Source organism: Otolemur garnettii, unplaced genomic scaffold (assembly GCF_000181295.1).
Source record: "Otolemur garnettii isolate 467f Iridium unplaced genomic scaffold, OtoGar3 scaffold00020, whole genome shotgun sequence".
Lineage (NCBI taxonomy): Eukaryota > Metazoa > Chordata > Mammalia > Primates > Galagidae > Otolemur > Otolemur garnettii.
The window spans coordinates 22414450-22433599 of NW_003852415.1; the positions used below are offsets into that span (position 1 = coordinate 22414450).

Genomic DNA, 19150 nt, shown 5'->3' on the forward strand with positions numbered 1-19150 from the left:
ACTACAACCCTACTAAGTAGGCAATACTCCTACTTTGCAGTACAAAGCACAAAGCAGTTGACTAACTTGTTCCAACCTAAGACCGCGACCCACGTGACCCTATTCTAAGCCCCGCGCTCCGAGACAGCGCACGGTGCACCCACGGGCGCCTCGGGCCCCCCCCCCCGCAGCCCCTAGCAAGAGCCTCCACAGCCGCCGTTCCGTGTGGAGCTGCCGCCGCGACCGCAGGTGGCAGAAAAGCGGGACCTCACAATGCACCGGAAGCGGCGCCTCGTGGACCTGGGGTCTCTCGGAGTTCTTCGCGCAATTCAGGACGCGTTGCCCACGAAAGCGCCCTTGCCCGAGGGACAGTCTGCTGCCCAGAGCCTCCCTGACCACTCGCACTCTTCATCCAACACCTACCACCAAGCGTGAAAGTATCCGAGGGGAAATTGCCAGGTGGTTGGCCGCCTCACGAACTACGATTCCCGAGAGGGTTTGCGGCGGCAGGGGGCTGGTGCGCAGGCGCACGCACTGCGTGCGTGGCGGCGTCAGCGGTTCTAGAACGTTGCTGTGGTAGCGCTCGGGCGCCATGTTAGGACGAAGGGGAAGGAGGAGAAGCGCTTAAAGCGGCGGGAGCGGGTGCGGGAGTGGGGTTGGACCCAGGGCTGAGGCAGGCCCCCCCTCCCTCCCGCCTCAGTGGATCATGCCCAGGGTGGCAGCGGCGGCGGTAGCGGGGGGGAAGTGACTGGGCGGTGCCGGCGTAGGAGACGATGCCGTTGTAAGTGATTTGTATTCTGTTTTCTTTCGCACGCCTGCTGGGCCTTGGGGGCGTCCGCGGAAGGGGGAGGGGGCGGTGGGGGCGCGCTAAGCCGGGTGTTCGCCGGGTGAGGGAGGTAGTCGGAGCTGGGGCCCTTCCTGTTTCCTCCCCCGCTCGCCGCCGAACTTCCCGGTTCAGCGCGGTTCCCGCGTTCTCCCACCCTTCCTGGCCAGGTCAGCTGCCGTCGGGCCGGGGGCCTTCTCCTTCCGGAACAGCCGGAGGGACCCGCACTCTGCATATACCACAGCTTCTCCGCCTTGTTTGAAAAGAAAAAATAAAATATCCTTCAAAAAACAAAACAGTGTTCGGCGGTGGGGAAAGAAGGCTTATCTCCACGCGGATCTGCACTCGGGGTGCGGTCTCGCCCTTGGCGCCTCTCTGGCCCGTTTCGGAGCTCTGGTCTTGGTTTACCTCCGCTTGGTCCTTTCTGCCTCTCATTTCCGAGATTCCCAGGTTGTGCGCCTTTCTGTTTTCCTTGTCCTAGTATGCGTGAGCACGAGTTAAAGGCCCAGGTTGGAGCCCTGGGCCCCGCTATTTGGGCTCTTTACCCGCATGCTCACCCTAGTCTTGCCCAGTGTATTTACGGTCAGGGGAGGGGTACTTCCCAGGGCCCCCTCCTCCAAAACGTGTTCTGCTGTGTTCTGCTTTCCCTGTTTTGTTTTTTTTTGGATGGGGTTACCGGATTTTACTTTGCTTCCTCCTTTCATGTGTACTGGAATGTTTCTCTGATTGTAGTGTTAAAGTTAGATTTATGCTTTGTAATAGCCCTATATTCGTATTTCTTACTTTTTTTTAAAGAGGTTTTCAAAACAATTTTTCTTTTCTCCCTTTTTAAGAATGAGATGTAATTTGACAGGTCATTGTTGGGATCAAAAAGTAGATTACAGATTTTTTGTTGTTGTTGTTATGCAGCAGTGTAAAGGCCTAAATAGTGAGACTGCATTTCCTCCATGTTTGAAGTACATACAAAAGTGCCCCTTTGAAAGTCGCCCTTTCAAAGGGGCTGTTTTCTTCATCTTTGTAGCCCCTATATAAAGCATGTAATTGATACTGAAAGTTATGCTTAAATCCAAGATAAAGGTCTTTGTGGCCTTCCGGATAACTAATGTAGTACTTCAAGTTTCTTATTTTTTTAGAACAATTTTTTTTTCACAAATGTCATGAATTATCCATGTACAGTAATGTGTATGTTTGTGTTTGTCTCTTTTCCAGTGAGACTCTTTGACAGCAGCCACAGTGACATCTTTTGCCTTTTACGTGGTGTTGTGATGCCTAAACTACACTCACCCACCCCTGTCATTTTAAGAGGCCTATTTCTTACCTGATGAGAGCATTTGTTAGGCTTAAATATACAGATCTAAAATCTTGGTATCTGTTAATGGGGTTATCATTTCATGGGATGGTTTAAAAAGAGGCACTGAGAGAACTGAATGTAAAGATTCTTGTGGCATATCTCAGTTGAATAGGATTTAAAATAAACTTAAATGTTTGTTGTGATGCCGTGTAGTGACCTTGTTAACGCACATATTGTTGCAGTTTTTGAAAAGGGTCTTCTCTTTGTGATAATCACATCAGCATTAAAAATGATAGGAAATGTACACTTTAAAGAAAAGGCTTCAGTGAAGAAGTAACACAAATAATTTGTGTCTTCTAGGAATTAAAAGTACTTTTATACATTTGTACTTTTTCTTAACATTTCTTTCTTTGAGAGAGAAAGGTATAAATTTCCATTTAACACCTAAAGCGCTTCAAATTCTTTGTGAGTTAGTTCTGATGTATAAAATGGAAGACAGAATAGCAGATTTACACACGTATCTATTTTCGAGTGTGTTTCTTTAAATTTGAGCTGTATTGCCAGTTTTTCATTAGGTATCACTTCCTTTTTTCCTTCCACTTAGATTTTTGAGATGGCCCTCATTTTAACACTAAATGTACTATTATTCTTTTAATAAGTGAACAATAGACAAAAGACTGTCTAGTTAAAGAAAAATAGACCTTTTTCCTCATAAATTTACTTGTGTGTTCTGGTGCCACCCTGTCATTAATTTTGTTTCTTTGAGATGTTGAATTATGATTTCCTAGCTATATTGTGGGGTTTTTTGAGAGAGGGTCTCACTTTGTAGCCCTCAGTAGAGTGCTCTGGTGTCATGGCTCACAGCAACTTGAAAGTCTTGGGCTCAAGCCATCCTCTTGCCTCAACCTCCCAGGTAGCTGGAACTATAAGCACCTGCCATAATGCATGGCTATTTTGGGGTCTAGCTCTTGCTCAGACTGGTCTCGAACTCCTGAGTTCAGGTGATCTACACACCTTGGCTTACCAAAGTGCTAGGATTACAGGCATGAGCCACCTCACCTGGCTACTATATTGTGTTTTGACTTTCATTTTTAGTGTGCCTGTCTTGTTAAATTTGGCAGAGTAAGTGGGGTTATGTCATGGACTATAGGTGAGTTGTCAGGATGAATTAAACAAAAATTATTGAAGTTTAGCATATTACATAGCATTTTGATCAAGTGTCCATGTTTTGCCTAAATTTCATATGCGATTACATATTGATTTTGAAATGGTGGTATGACTTAAGTCATGGTGGTGAAGCTTTCAGATTTATTTTTTTTGAGACAGAGTTTCACTGTGTTACCCTGAGTAGAGTGCCATGGCGTCATAGCACACAAAACGACCTCAAACTCTTGGACACAAGCAATCCTCTTGCCTCAGCCACATAAGTAGCTGGTACTACAGATTCCCGCCACAATGCCCAACTAGTTTTTCTATTTTTAATGGAGACAAGGTGTCCCTCTTGCTCAGGTTGGTCTCGAACTCCTGAGGTTAAGCAATCTACTTGCCTTGGTGTCCCAGAGTGCTAGGTTTAAGGCATGAGCCACCGTGCCCAGCAGCTTCCAAAGATTTTGATAGACTTAAGATCCATTAATACAGAATTTCTCACCTAGGGACTATTGACAGGCTAGAAAATTCCTTGCAGGGGGCTGTCCTTGTATTGCAGGGTCTCCTCAGCCTCTAGCTACTATTATTATTATTATTTTTGAGACAGAGTCTCTCATTATGTTGCCCTCGGTAGAGTGTTGTGTTTTCACAGTTCACAGCAACCTCAAACTCTTGGGCTTAAGCAATTCCTTGCCTTAGCCTCCCAAGTAGCTGGGACTACAGGCACCCGCCACAATAGCTGGCTGTTTTTTGGTTGTAGTTGTCGTTGTTTGGCAGGCCAGGGCTGGGTTCGAACTCACCAGCTCTAGTATATGTGGCTGGCGCCCTGGCTGCTGAGCTACAGGTGCCAATTCTCTATCTACTATTTCTATATCGAGGAGCCCTATCCTTTATCCCTCCAGTAATGACAACCAAAAATGGTTCCAGATACTGCCAGATGTACTCTTGTTGAGAACCACTTCATTAATAGGAAATGTAATGCCTGTATGGAAACTATGTTTGCATTTCTGCCTTACTCCTTTGATTAGATCATTATGTATATCAGCTCAGTTCTAGGTATCACACTTGTAATTAAAAAAAAAAAAAAACCATACAGGGCAGTGCCTGTAGCTCAAAGGGGTAGGGTGCTGGCCCTATATGCCAGAGGTGGTGGGTTCAAACCCAGCCTTGGCCAAAAACTGCAAAAAAAAAAAAAAAAAAAAAAAAAGAGTAACCAGTATCATGATATATTATTTATGCCCCATTGGTAGAATGTTGTTGAAGTACTGAAAGAGATATTTAGCCAGATCTAGGGGACAGAATAGCTTTTCTCCCAAACGTTTGCAGGGGCTATCAGAAGAAAGGGAATTGGAGTAGTCTATTTGGGGGGAGAGGAGACAGTCTCACTGTGTCGCTGTCAGTAGAGTGCTGTGGCGTCATAGCTCACAGCAACCTCAAGCTATTGGGCTCAGGAGATTCTCTTGTCTCAGCCTCCTGAGTAGCTGGACTACAGGTGCCTGTCACGAAGCCTGGCCATTTTTAGAAATGGGGGTCTCGCTCTTGCTCAGGCTGGTTTCGAACTGTGAGCAGGCTTGGCCTCCACTTGCCTTGGCCTGGCAAAGTGCTAGGATTATAGGCATGAGCCACTGTGCCCAGCTGGAGTAGTCTCTTGTAGTCTTAACAGAACTGGGACATACTTACTGGTGGGTGGTAATACTGGATAGTAGTGGTTCTCAGAGTATGACTTGTGGATGCTCCGGGAAGGGTCTGCTGAGATGGCTTTTAGAGGGTACTTGAGGATCTAAACTTTTTTCTTGGTACTGAGATGTTTTGTCTGTCTTATTCTGTTGACTGATGATGCAAAAGCAGTGGTGGATAGTGCTACTTGTGCTTTAGAAACAATAAAGCAGAGGGCCCATTTTGTATGTAGTCTTTGTGTTTCTTCACTACTGCATGCAGTTAAAAGGGATCTTTGGTGAAACAGTAAGAGAATGTAAATTTTATTAATTATTGATTTTTTTTTTAAGTACTTGTTTTCTAATCTTTTTTTTTTTTTGGCTGGGGTTGAGTTTGAACACGCCACCTCCGGCATATGGGACTGACGCCCTACCCTTTTGAGCCACAGGCCCCGCCTGATTTATTATTTTTTTTAAAGACAAGAGTTTTACTTTGTCTCCCTCGGTAGAGTGCTTGGCGTCACAGCTAACAGCAACCTCCAGCTCTTGGGCTTAGGTGATTCTCTTGCCTCAGCCTCCCGAGTAGCTGGGGCTACAGGTGCCTGCCGCAATGCCTGGCTATTTTTTTGTTGCAGTTTGGCTGGGGCCAGGTTCGAACCCTCCACCCTTGGTATATGAGGCCAGCGCCTTGCTCTGTGAGCCACAGGCACTGCCCAATTCCTGATCCTTGAGTTTGTCTTTATAATATGCAGTGCACGAAAAGCTGCATCTGGAAAGTAGAATAGTGGTTTTGAGGACGATGACTTGTATGATTTGATTTGTGACCTAGTGTTTTTTTCATGCAGCTCCAATTTTATCTGAGAGCAAATGATGAATTGTGGATATTCACACCTGAGTATTTAGCAGACATTTATTTGAAGATAAAGTGAGCCTGTGACTTCAAGGAAAACAGCCGACAGTATTTGTGGCCAGTGAAAAGTTTCAGCTTGGAAGCAAAAAGCAGAATTTGGAAAGCTTGTTTTCTTCATTTTGAGCTTGATAGCTTTGCGATACTTAAGATGTTTCTGATATTAATGTATATAGTTGTTGATGTTGCATGATGTATGCTAATATTTTGAATATACTTGTAATTCAGTGAGCCCATGTTTCCCAAACGACCAACCATGATGTCATAAAGACATAGGTGGGTTAAAGGCAGATTCAAAGTGCAAGGTAAATCATATTTTAATGCGACACAGTACAAAGGGTTTATTGATAATGTTTTAGCTTTCATATTGTAACTAGTCGTTGAAAAATTACCACTTGAAAAGCACTGATGTAATGTAAGACTGTCCACAATTTGAAAAGGGTTTTAAAATACTCTTTTCCAGTTATTATGTCAGTTTGATGCCAGGTTTACAACCAAGATGATTTATCATGATAGATTGAATGCAGAAGCAGATATGAGATCTAGCCCTCTTTGCTTTTAGCTAGAATTAAGAGAGAGTTGCAAAAATGAAGAATGTATTCTTACTAAGTTTTTGTTCTTAAAAATAATTTTTTAAAAGTTACTTATGTTAACATGTTAGGAGTTTTTTGTTATTCAAATGAATAAGTTAAAAAGATTTTCAGTTATAACTTCCAGTTTAATAAATATTAATAGCTGTAGTCCATTCTTTGGAAGGAGTGGTAGTACATTTTAAGAGTTGTAAAAGTGTCCTGAGATAAAGTTTGAAAAGTTGAGAACTGCTTCTTGAGAACAGCTGCCCCAAGTTGGAGTAGGCTATTTCCAGTGGTGATGTGAGTTGCCTCTTTGCAACATTTGTGGTGGTTTTTGAGCACAGACTGGAGGGATGAACACCCCACCTCCCACCCCCATGATATAAAAAATTTTTTGAGTGAGCACAGTGGCTCACTTCTGTCATTCCAGCACTCTGGGGGCTGAAGTAGGTAAATGGCCTGAGCTAGAGTGAGACCTCACCTCTAAAAATAGCTGGCGTGTGGCAGGCGCCTTTAATCCCAGCTACTCTGGAGGCTGAGGCAAGAGAATGGCATGAGTTCAGGAATCTGAGGTTGCTGTGAGTTAGGATGTTGTAGCACTCTACCAAGGGCGACAAAATGAGACTCTTTCTCCTTTTTTGTTTGTTTTTTTTGAGAGAGTTTTGTATTTTTTGTTTTTTTTTTGTTTTTTTTTTTTTGACTCCTGGACTCAAGCGATTCTCTTGCCTCAGCATCCTGAGTAGCTGGAACTACAGGCACCCACCACAACGCCCAGCTATTTTTTTTGTTGCAGTTGTTAATTGTGTTTTAGCTGGCCTGGACTGTGTTCAAACTTGCCAGCCTTCAGTGTATATGGCCTGTGCCCTGCTGACTGGCCATGGGCACCACTGAGACTCTGTCTCCTTAATGAAAGACAGTCTGGGAGATTTTGAATGTCAGATTTTTAAGATTTGGAGATTGTGTAGTGGCTTGCTGCTAACGTTGGTTGGGTTGTAATTTTTGAATGTGATGTTTTTAGGTCTTTATTTTTTGTGTGTGTGGAGACAGAGTTTTTCTGTTGCAACCTCAAACTCTGGATTTAAGTGGTCCTCTTGCTTCCACCTCCTAAATAGCTGGGACTACAGGCGCTCATCACAATGCCCAGCTAGTTTTTAGGGGAGATGAGGTCTCCTTTTTGCTTAGGCTGGTCTCAAACTCCTGAGCTCAAGCATTCCACCCACTTTGGAGAGTGCTAAGATTAGAGGTGTGAGCCGTTGAGCCCAGCCTTAGTTGCTTTTGGAAAGAGAAGTTGGGAGGAAGACATTGGAATTAAGTAAATTTATGAGCCTTGTCAGTTCTTAGTTTTTACCTCATTTTCTCTTTTCTCAAGGAGAAACTCTGGTGGCTTGATTACTTTAAAAATATTTTAGTTCATCAGTGTTCTGTTCCTTGATAAGTAAGTCAGCTTTAAGTTAACATTACACTACAGTTCACTTTGAGTTATATTTAAGCAAACTTATAAAAAGCCACAGCACCTGTGGCTCATGGGGTAGGGTGCCAGCCCCCATATACCAAGGATGACGGGTTCAAACCTGACCCTGGCTGAATTGCAACAACAAAAAAAATAGCCAGGCATTGTGGCAGGCGCCTGTAGTCCCAACTACTCGGGAAGCTGAGACAAGAGAATCACCTAAGCTCAGGAGCTAGAGGTTGCTGTGAGCTGTGATGCCCCGGCCCCCAACCGAGGGCAATAAAGTAAGACTCTGTCTCTACAAAAAAAAAAAATTTATAAAAAGTGTTTTGAGTCAAAAATGAGACTATTTGGATTCTGTTTCTCATTTTTTGAATGTGTATTCTGTATGTGCAATGTTTTTGTCAATCACCAGCTTTTAAATGTAAAATCTCAGTATATTTATGAAGCAATAGCATTGCCGGAGATACTTGTTCCCCTTAAAGTTGGTTAATTGAGGCTCATAGTAGCTCCTTGACCAAGGTCTTAAAGATATATGTTGTAGATTGGGGCTTATGTTATCTCTGGATTCCATGTTCCAGTCTCGTTCTAGTAAGCTACACCGTATCTGGTTGACCCTATCTGGAGCCATATTTGTTTAGTTCAAGCATGTTAAGACATTGGAGTGAAGTAAATTTATGAGCCTATTCAGTTCTTAGTTTTTACCTCATTTTCTCTTTTCTCAAGGAGAAACTCTTGTGGCTTGATTACTTAAAAAATGTTTTGGTTCATCAGAGTATTCTGTTCCTTGGTAAGTAAGTCAGCTTTAAGTTAATATTACAGCTATAGTTCACCTGAGTTATATTTAAGCAAATTTATAAAAAGTGCTTTGAGTCAAATATGAGACCAGTTGGAGTTCATTTGGAGTCTTTTATATGTTATTTATTCCAAAATATTATTGAAGAGGGTACAGTGTTTTTTGTTACATGGTTATCCTGTATAATATTTAAACTTGGGCTTTTTTTTTTTTTTTGCAGTTTTTGGCCGGGGCTGGGTTTGAACCTGCCACCTCCAGCATATGGGGCTGGCGCCCTACTCCTTTGAGCCACAGGCGCCGCCTTAAACTCAGGCTTTTGATGTGCCCATTACCAAAATAGTATATTGCTTATTGTACCCAGTAGATAGGTTTTTATCCTGTACACACCTTTCCCCTTGGTTTCTCATGTGCTTTATATTGCCTCCGGCCTGTGTGTACCTATCCCTTAGCTCCTACTTAATTAGTGAGAATATGGCGTTTGGTTTTCCATTCCTAAGATATTTTAATTGAGGATAGTGATCTCTAGTTTCAAGGTTTTTTAATTTTATTTATTTATTTTTACAGACAGAGTCTCACTTTGTTGCCCTCAGTAGAGTGCTTTGGTATCACAGCTTACAGCAACCTCAAACTCTTGGGCTTAAGTGATTCTCTTGCCTCAGCCTCCCAAGTAGCTGGGACTACAGGTGCCCGCCACAACACCCGGCTGTTTTTTGGTTGTAGTTGTCGTTGTTGTTTAGCTGGCCCGACTGGGTTCAAACCCTCCAGCCTCTATGTATGTGGTTCGTGCTGTGACCACTGTGGTACGGTGCCCAGGCTTTCTGTATTTTCTGTGGGAAGGGTCAAATTCTAGAACCTAGGGGATCAGGAAAGGTAATATACGTAGAACACTATGAAAGTTTTAAGACAGATTGTGTTATTGTCTGTTTTTTTATTTCCAAGAAATACAGTTGACAGCGTCCTTTCTGATTCACCTGTACAAGTTTCAGCTTGGTCAGCTTATTGGTATTGCTGGGTGGGGCCTTCATTTGTCTCCTTCCACATGAATTTTATGTTTCTTGATTTTTGTGTATTTCTTTTTTCTTTCTTTTTTTTTTTTTTCCTGTAGAGACAGAATCTTATTTTATCACCCTTGGTAGAGTGCTGTGACGTCACACAGCTCACAGCAACCTCCAACTCCTGGGCTTAGGCGATTCTCTTGCCTCAGCCTCCTGAGTAGCTGGGACTACAGGCGCCTGCCACAATGCCTGGCTATTTTTAGAGGCGGGGTCTTGCTCTTGCTCAGGCTGATCTCAGACTTGTGAGCTTAGAGCAATCCACTTGGCCTTGGACTCCAAGAGTGCTAGGATTATAGGCATGAGCTGTTGCGCCCGGCCGAAATCAGAATATTTTAACCTTAAGCACATTTGCTTTTGTGCCTTGCATGGTTCTGAAAATAATAATATTTGTTTTAGTGCCTCTGTAATTCTAAATATTTTAAAACCACAGCACCTGGAATTTACGTTTTACTATGGATAGTCAAAGCCATTTGAGTGCTCCATACTTTTCCTCATTTCCTTAAATGGTTATTGGTATAATATGTCCAAAGATTGTTCAGACTTTGGCTGTATAATCACTGAAGTTAGCAAATTATAGGAGCTTGCAGTATTTGAGTTAGCTTTGTAATTACTAGACCAAGGTGGTTTTTTTGGTGTTTGAGACAGAGCCTCAAGCGGTCATCCTGGATGAGTGCTATAGCATCACAGCTCACAGCAACTTCCAACTCCTGGGCTTGAGCGATTCCCTTGCCTCAACTTCCCAGGTAGCTGGGACTACAGGTGCCCGCTACAATGCCTGGCTGTTTTTTGGTTGTAGTTGTCATTGTTGTTTGGCGGGCCTGGGCTGGATTTGAACTCGCCAGTTCTGGTGTTTGTGGCTGGCGCTTTAGCCACTTGAGCTATAGGTGCCGGGCCCCAAGGTAGTTTCTCGATCCTATATGTATTGGGTAAGTTGGCTTGCCTATGGCTACCTATTGGCTACTCTGTGTAGCCTAAACCTAGCCAAAATAAACAGCCCCTACTCTTAAATGATTATTTCATTAAAATGTCACTATTGTTTCTAAGTACCTAAATATTTATCCTAATTTGAGTCAGGTCTTGAATAGGCTAGCAGGGGAAAGGAAAGGACCTTTTTTTCATCATTGGTCTAAAAACTTTCCATGTTTGGAAACTGCTGTTTAGTGTAGTAAATGTGTAATAGTTTTAAAATTTCTCATTTGTTATCCATAATTGAGATGAGGTACAATAAATTCTAAGGTAAATCACTGGAAATACAACTTACCAAGAATGACACAACTAGTGACAGAAATCAAATCAGAGTAATATAACTAGTAGCAGAAGTGAATCAGGCTTGCCTTAGAGGATGTTTATTGGATTGCTTCTGAGTTGAGACCATATTTTGCAGACAGTGGTAAATACTATTAGCAGATGTCACAGTTTTTAGAAAGCTGCATTTTAGGAAGAAATGCCTGGTGGTGGTATATGTATGCCCATTGCAAGGGCATAGAAGAAATGAGTGGGAGCAAGATGGCAGAGTCAAAATTATAGTAGTTGAAATGGAATTGTTATATACAGTGTTGTTAAAATTGAAAGATGGATGTGTGTTCTGTGTGAGCTTTGCCCTGATGAAAACTTTTCAAGAAAATACTCCATGTTCCAAGGAGAGAAGAGTTATAAAAATTCTTTACTCCAAGTCTTGAACCTAAAATGATAAGATTTGTGTGTGTGGGGGAAACGTGTTTGACTGTCATTATGGTTTTGAGAGGAGACAAAGTTCATATATGTATATGTATCAACTATTACATGTAGGTGTGTATTTTATGGCTTGGTCTGTTTCAGAAAGGATTTGGACTTTTTTTTTTTTTTTGAGACAGAGCCTCCAGCTGTCCCCCTGGGTGGAGTGCTGTGACATCACAGCTCACAGCAACCTCCAACTCCTGGGCTCAAGTGAGTCTCCTGCCTCAGCCTCCCAAGTAGCTGGGACCACAGGCGCCCGCCACAGCGCCTGGCTATTTTTTGGTTGCAGCTGTCATTGTTGTTTGGTGGGCCCAGGCTGGATTCGAACCTGCCACCTTGGGTGTATGTGGCTGGTGCCTTAGCCACTTGAGCTACAGGTGCAGAGCCTGGATTTGGACTTTTAAGATTGTTTTAGGGCAGCAGCTGTGGCTCAAAGGGTAGGGCGCCAGGCCCATATACTGGAGGTGACAGGTTCAAACCTGGCGCTGGCCAAACTGCAACAAAAAAATAGCAGGGTGTTGTGGTGGGTGCCTGTTGTGCCAGCTACTTGGGAGGATGAGGCAAGAGAACTGCGTAAGCCCAAGAGCTGGAGGTTGCTCTGAGCTATGATGCCACGGCATGCTACCGAGGGTGACAACGTGAGACTCTGTCTCTAATTAAAAAAAAAAGAAAACCAGAGAGAAATTTTAATTAAATCATAAATTATGTTGTAGCCTCTATGCCTAGTTTGTTTTTTTCTCATTGTTTTACATAAAATATACAAGCTTATGTTTCAGAGAAATGTCTGAAGAAAATTAAATACTGCCAAAAAGGTTTCCAAAAAGTGATAGACTTGGGCAGATGTCTAATATGTTCAAGAATGAGAGGAAGAGCTTATCTTCAGAGTGCTAGCTCTCTGGTGTACAGTTCCAGAAGAGAGTCTGTCAGTGCTTATATAAAGCAGAATCCTATTCCTTATTATTCTGAGACCAGTGTTCTAAATTGCACAATATTATAGTATATATTATTTATTTGTTAGAAACAGAACAGTAACAAAAATATTCCCTCCCCCATTTTTTTTGAGACAGAGCCTTAATCTGTTGCCCTGGGTAGAGTGCTATGGCATCACAGCTCACAGCAATCTCCAGCTCCTGGGCTTAGGCCTCAGCCTCCAGAGTAGCTGGGAGCACAGGTGCCCACCACAGGGGCCGGTTCGAATTCGCCATCCTTGATATATGGGGCTGATGCCCTACCAACTGAGCCACAGGTGCCACCTACAAAAATATTCATTAAGTTTACCACTGTACTTAATGTTTAAGATGGAATTTTTTTTTTTTTTTTTTTTTGAGACAGAGCCTCAAGCTGTCACCCTGGGTAGAGTGCCCTGGCATCAAGGCTCACCGCAACCTCCAACTCCTGGGCTCAAGCGAGTCTCCTGCCTCTGCCTCCCAAGTAGCTGGGACCACAGGCGTCCGCCACAATGCCTGGCTGTTTTTTGGTTGCAGCTGTCGTTGTTGGGTGAGCCTGGGCTGGATTCGAACCCGCTACCTTAGGTATATGTGGCTGGCGCCTTAGCCACTTGAGCCAGAGGCTCTGAGCCTTTTTTTTTTTGAGACAAGAGTCTCACTGTGTCACCCTGGGTAGAGTGCTATGGCATCACAGGTCACAGCAACCTCAAACTCCTGGGCTTAAGTGATTCTCTTGCCTCAGCCTCCCATTAGCTGGGACTGCAGGTGCCCACCATAAATGCCTGGCTATTTTGTTGTTGCAGTTGTCTATTATTGTTTGGCTGGGCTTGAACCCACCAGCCTTGGTGTATGTGGCTGGCGCTATAACCACTGTGCTACAGGCGCCAAGACAAGATGGAAAAATTTGACTTCCTCTATTTAAAATATAACAGTGGTTTTATTGCTCCCACTTTGGGCATGTAAATCATCTAGCAACCTGGACTTCTTAGTCTCTCCACTTAAGCAAACACTAAGCTATTTTTATTGGAGGCACAAATACCTTGTGAATTTCAGAACATGTATTTGTTTCTTACTTGGGTGTGTTTTATTTTTACCTGTGTTCTTACTTGAATTAGATATGTGTTCTCTATGAATGTATATACATAATACATAACATGTTATGCACATATATGTTCTTTCATGAGTTAGATGGAACAAATACATATGGCTTTATTTTAATATAAAGTAATACTGAGGTTTAATGATGTGTCTACATTTCAAATAAAGTAAAAATTTCCAACTTGAATATAACTTACTTTTCCTTTAAAATGTTTATGTGGGGCTCTGTGACTGTAGCTCAAGTGGCTAAGGCGCCAGCCACATAGACCAGAGCTGGCAGGTTTGAATTCAGCCTGGGCCTGCCAAACAACAATGACAACTACAACCAAAAAATAGCCGAGTGTTGTGGTAGGCACCTGTAATCCCAGCTACTTGGGAGGCTGAGGCAGGAGAATTGCTTGAGCCCAAGGGTTGCAGGTTGCTGTGAGCTATGATGTCACAGTACTCTACCCAGTACAACAGCTTGAGGCTCTGTCTCAAAAAAAAAAAGTTTATGTGGAAATTAATGTAGTCATCAGTATTTCGTGAAATTAGGATGAACAGATAGGTACTTTTAGAAATCAGAGACTGGAGTGGCACCTGTGGCTCAGTGGGTAGGGCACCAGCCCCATATACTGAGGGTTGTGGGTTCAAACCTGGCCTTCGCCAAACTGCAACAAAAAAAATAGCCGGGCGTTGTGGCTGGTGCTTGTAGTCCTAGCTACTCAGGAAGCTGAGGCAAGAGAATCGCCTGAGCCCAGGAGTTGGAGGTTTCTGTGAGCTATGATGCAATTGTAGTCTACCAAGGGCGACAAAGTGAGACTCTGTCTTGAAAGAAACAAAGAAATCAGAGATTGTATCCTAATATTCTGAGGAGAAAGTTGAAGTAGGCAGTAGCTTTCCAATTTTTCTTGTATGACAATGTAAAATCTGAAGATTTGAGTAAGAAGAAAATTGGAAAGAGTACCCATAGAGAGTGGGCACTCATATTTTTTAATGATCCAAACTGAACTGGTTAATGAATTTAGTTCCTTTAGAAGCAGGGGAAAATGCAGATAAATATATTATTTATACAAAATAAAAGAAAAATAGGTTTATTAGTTGAAGCTATGAACCATGATTTCAACTTAAACATGACTTGAAAACTACTTGCTTGAACCAAGTGTAGCCTACACAGAATGAACTTTACACTTCCTTTGTTTTCATTTATAGCTTTACTCATGTTAAATCATTTATAAAGGCTTTTGTAATTTCCAGGTAATCGTGAAAGGCTATAGCTTACTTGGAAAAACTCATAAATAATACAGGGGAATTTATTTATGTTAGTATATGTAATGAGTATACTTTTTTTACATTTAAATACTTTAATAATTAATAAGGTGTTGTGCACTTGAAAATTTAACAGAGTAGATCTCATTCATGTTAAGTGTTCTTATTCCCCCCGTCCCTGCCTCACAAAAAAGGACACAGGGAAACTTGGAGGTAGCCAGGCAGCTCCTGCCTGTAATCCTAGCACTCTGGGATGCTGAGGTGAGTAGATCACCTGAGCTCAGGGTTTGAAACCAACCTGATCAAGAGCAAGACCCCATTTTTACTAAAAATAGTAAAACTGAGGTGGGAGGATCTGTTGAACTCAAGAGTTTGAGGTTGCTGTGTACTGTAATGCCATGGCACTCTACTAAGGGTGACATAGTGTGAGATTCTGTCTCAAAAAGAAAAAGAAACTTGGAGGCAATGTGCCTTTATTGTGGTTATGAAAACCAAAGTCTATGCATTTTTCCAAACTCTTCAAATTCTACATGTCTGTATTATTCAGTTTATTTTGGTATACCAATGGTATTTAAATAAGGATGGAGGGGAAAACACTTCCTGCCAAAAATAAATAAATTATCTTCAGTTATTAGATCTATTAGTGTGCAGTATGGAGAAGGGTTCTCATGTGATTAGGCAGTTTGAGGGTCACCTTTTTTATGCCAGTTTTCTAAAACTCTGATGGTAACTCTTTGTTGATTAATGAAAATATCTAATACATAAGATGTTATGAATTCAGTTACACTTACAGATATGCAGTTTAGATAAAAGGAGCAGGAAGAGAAAGTGATCTGACATGAATTTATTTCTACAATAGAAAATCTGATTTACTGATTCATATTCTTCAGTAAATACTAATAAATCTGAATTATAATTGAGACAGTACATAAGTAGATAGAAAACATTGACTACATGATAGCACAGCCCAATGGCTACTAAAACCCTATCAATGGGTTTTCTGACAGACTAGAAAACAGAATAGTAGGGTGGTGCTTATAGCTCATTGGGTAGGGCGTAGGCTACATCAAGGCTGGCCGGTTCGAACTCGGCCTGGGCCAGCTAAACAACAACAACAAAAAATAGCTGGGTGTTGTGGAGAGCGCTTGTAGTCACAGCTACACTGGGTGGCTGAGGCAAGAGAATCACTTGAGCCCGAGTTTGAGGTTGCTGTGAGCTGTGACTACACGGCACTACACTGGGTGGCTGAGGCAAGAGAATCACTTGAGCCCGAGTTTGAGGTTGCTGTGAGCTGTGACTACACGGAACTCTACCAAGGGCAACATACTGAAACTCTGCCCCCCCCCCAAAAAAACAAAACACAATAGTAGTTATAGTAGACCAAGACCCTGTGAAAACGTATGGTAAATGCATTGCAAGCTTACATGTGCACCGTTTTAGAGTTGGGATGTTATTAAGCAGATTATCCCGTGTACACTATTTATTTAGGAGACAGAGTCTTAGTTTGTCACCTTCAGTAGAGTGCCCTGGAGTTACACATAGCTCACAGCAGCCTTGAATTCTGGGGCACAAGCTACTGTCTTGCAGCTTCAGCCTCTGAAATAGCTGGGACTATAGGCACCTGCCACAATGCCTGGCTAGTTTTAGAGAAGGACTCTTAATTCTTGCTCAGGATGGTCTCCAACTCCTGATCTCAAGCAATACACTCACCTGGGTCTTCCTGAGTGCTAGGATTACAGGCATGAACCACCATGCCCAGCCTGATTATCACACTTTAAAGTGGAAGAATGTATTTAGAATTTGCAAGAAAAGTAACTCTGTTATGTAAAATAAGCTCTTTGAAAAGAGGCAGAGTCTAGCTCTGTAGTCTGGCTAGAGCACAGTGGCATCATCATAGCTTACTGTGCTCTCAAACTCTTGGGCTCAAGGGATCCTTCTGCCTCAACTTCTTGAGTAGCTGGGACTATAAGGACCTGCTGAATATTACATTTTTGTAGAGATGAGGTCTCATTCTTAGGCTGGTGTGGTGTGGAACCTCCTGACCGTCAAGAGGACGGGGACTATAAGGACCTGCTGAATATTACATTTTTGTAGAAATGAGGTCTCATTCTTAGGCTGGTGTGGTGTGGAACCTCCTGACCGTCAAGAGAGCTAGGATTACAGCTACCACACTAGCCCATCAACACTTTCTGAAGTAATGGAATCTGAAGGACAAACTAATCTAGTTGTAAAGGTTGTTCCTTATCTCTTAGCTGGTTTTTCATATTTATCCAACTGTTTTAAAATAATTGTGCTATTATTTTTAGAGGCATTCATTGACATGAAGTTAATTATTTTAATAAACACGATTTTGGGGGGGTTTATAAAGTAATTGAGTCTTAGTTTTCTAAATATTTAAAGCATGCTGTGCCTTTTTACCAGTTGTGTTAAAATCCTACTGGTTATACAAATCTGGAACTTCTCTTAAAATGGAAAAGCCTTTTAAACTAGTATTGTTGAAGTATAAGTCTTTTATTAAAAATTACTAATAAGCTTAGGGTGAATATAGTTCTTTTCTCTCAAATTGTATTAGTTATATTTATGCTATTTGCCTTATTTATGAGTTTTATTTATTGTGAAACAGATGCCAAATTCCATTTGGGGAGTTTTCTATATTGGTAAAAAGTCATTTTTGTATTGATAGACGTTTTGTCAATGTTTTAGAAATAATGTAACAGGTTTTGGCTCCTTTTCAAGAGTTAAAATTTCTCAGAAGATTGCTATATTCTAGATTGTATTTTCTCTAGAAATATATTTGATGTAAGTACTTACAGTTTACTTAGGCATTTAGATAGTGATGAAGTTAAAACCCTTGGGACAAGATTATCTTCTTGTAGTCACTTGCTTTTGATCACTTTTTGTTGTAAAAATTTTTTTAGGTATGGAGGGAACCAACTGTATTTTACTAAAGTAGTTTTTCAAATCATGCTGATATGCTTCAAATTGTAGAATTATTTTTTTTGGCAGTAATTTTATCCAATTCCATTTATAGTCCAGTTACAACACAGGGATCACAACAAACACAGCCGCCACAGAAGCACTATGGCATTACTTCTCCTATCAGCTTAGCAGCCCCCAAGGAGACTGACTGCATACTTACACAGAAACTTATTGAGACTCTGAAGCCCTTTGGGGTTTTTGAAGAAGAAGAGGAACTGCAGCGCAGGTAAGTGTATGTTTTTTGAATTTATAAGTTTAATGTTGAAATTAATTTTGAGATGTCTTCCACTCAAGAGCTATTCTCTGAAATCTATATGTCTGTTCAGACAAAGGTGATACTTAGGAGAGAAAACTTTATTCTGCATAGAGTTCTATTCTGTTAATTTGGATTTTTGATGCTTTTAGTTAAAGTACTGAATTGTCAGGAGACAGGGGAATGTCTTACCCAGTATAACAGTACCAATGTATGTTTCTGATCACTTAAAAATTAAAATTTAGGGGGCAGTGTCTGTGGCACAAAGGAGTAGGGCACCAGCCCTGTATACACGCCAGAGGTGGCGGGTTCAAGCCCAGCCCTGGCCAAAAACTGCAAAAAAAAATTAAAATTTAGGAAGCCACCTATTTAAAACTTTTTGTATTTAAATAGTAATGACTTGGAATAACAAACAACCTGGTGCTTGATTGATAATTGCTTTATCAACAGGATTTTAATTTTGGGAAAATTAAATAACCTGGTAAAAGAGTGGATTCGAGAAATCAGTGAAAGCAAGGTAAGGTATCTTTTTTACATATTAAATAATTTGCTGTGTATAGCCAGCTGAACACAAGTATCTTTCATAACCTGTTCTTGTTTGAGTGAATTTAAAGTCTTGCATGTGGAGTCCTTTTTAGTCTGTTGACTATAGATTTTCTATTGTGTTTTTGGTTATTTTGAAAGTGAGAAGAAATGAACTGAATTGAATGATTTTATAGGTGTAATATTCTTTGGGTATAAAATTTCAACACTGCAACTCAGTAATTGTCAACTACTTATGCTCTTTATAGAAATAATAGATGTTTTCTTGAAAAAAGTACTTTTTAAATTTATTTATTTTTTCTTTTTTTGTAGTTTTTGGCCGGAGGCGGGCTTGAACCCACCTCCTCTGGTATATGGGGCCGGCACCATACTCCTTTGAGCCACAGGCGCCGTCCTTGAAAAAAGTGCTTCAAAAATATTTACTATTGGCTGGACATGGTGACTCATGCCTGAAGCCCTAGCCCACTGGGAGGCCGAGGCGGGTGAATTGCCTGAGCAAAAGAAAGACCCTGGCTTGGGGCCTGTGGCTCAATTGGCTAAGGCGCCAGCCATATACACCTAAGGTGGCGGGTTCGAAAAAAAATCCAGCCTGGGCCCGCCAAACAACAATGACGGCTGCAACCAAAAAAATAGCCGGGCATTGTGGTGGGTGCCTGTGGTCCCAGCTACTTGGGAGGCTGAGGCAGGAGACT

At 41.8% G+C, this 19150-nt stretch overlaps 1 protein-coding gene across 4 annotated transcripts in view; it reads left to right on the plus strand.

Annotated features, from left to right (window-relative positions):
• The first annotated feature begins 532 nt into the window (after positions 1–532).
• Positions 533–19150, plus strand: part of PAPOLA (poly(A) polymerase alpha) — a 71914-nt gene continuing 53296 nt past the window's right edge. For 3 of the 4 annotated variants that reach the window (XM_003787025.2, XM_012803465.1, XM_012803464.1), the window contains exons 1-3: positions 533–760; positions 17715–17888; positions 18366–18432. In XM_003787025.2, the coding sequence (XP_003787073.1) occupies positions 753–760; positions 17715–17888; positions 18366–18432 (249 nt within the window). In that variant the 5' untranslated portion in view covers positions 533–752. Of the gene's footprint in view, positions 761–8144; positions 8614–17714; positions 17889–18365; positions 18433–19150 lie in introns of those variants that run through there. The other variant, XM_023511592.1, reaches the window with a different exon arrangement.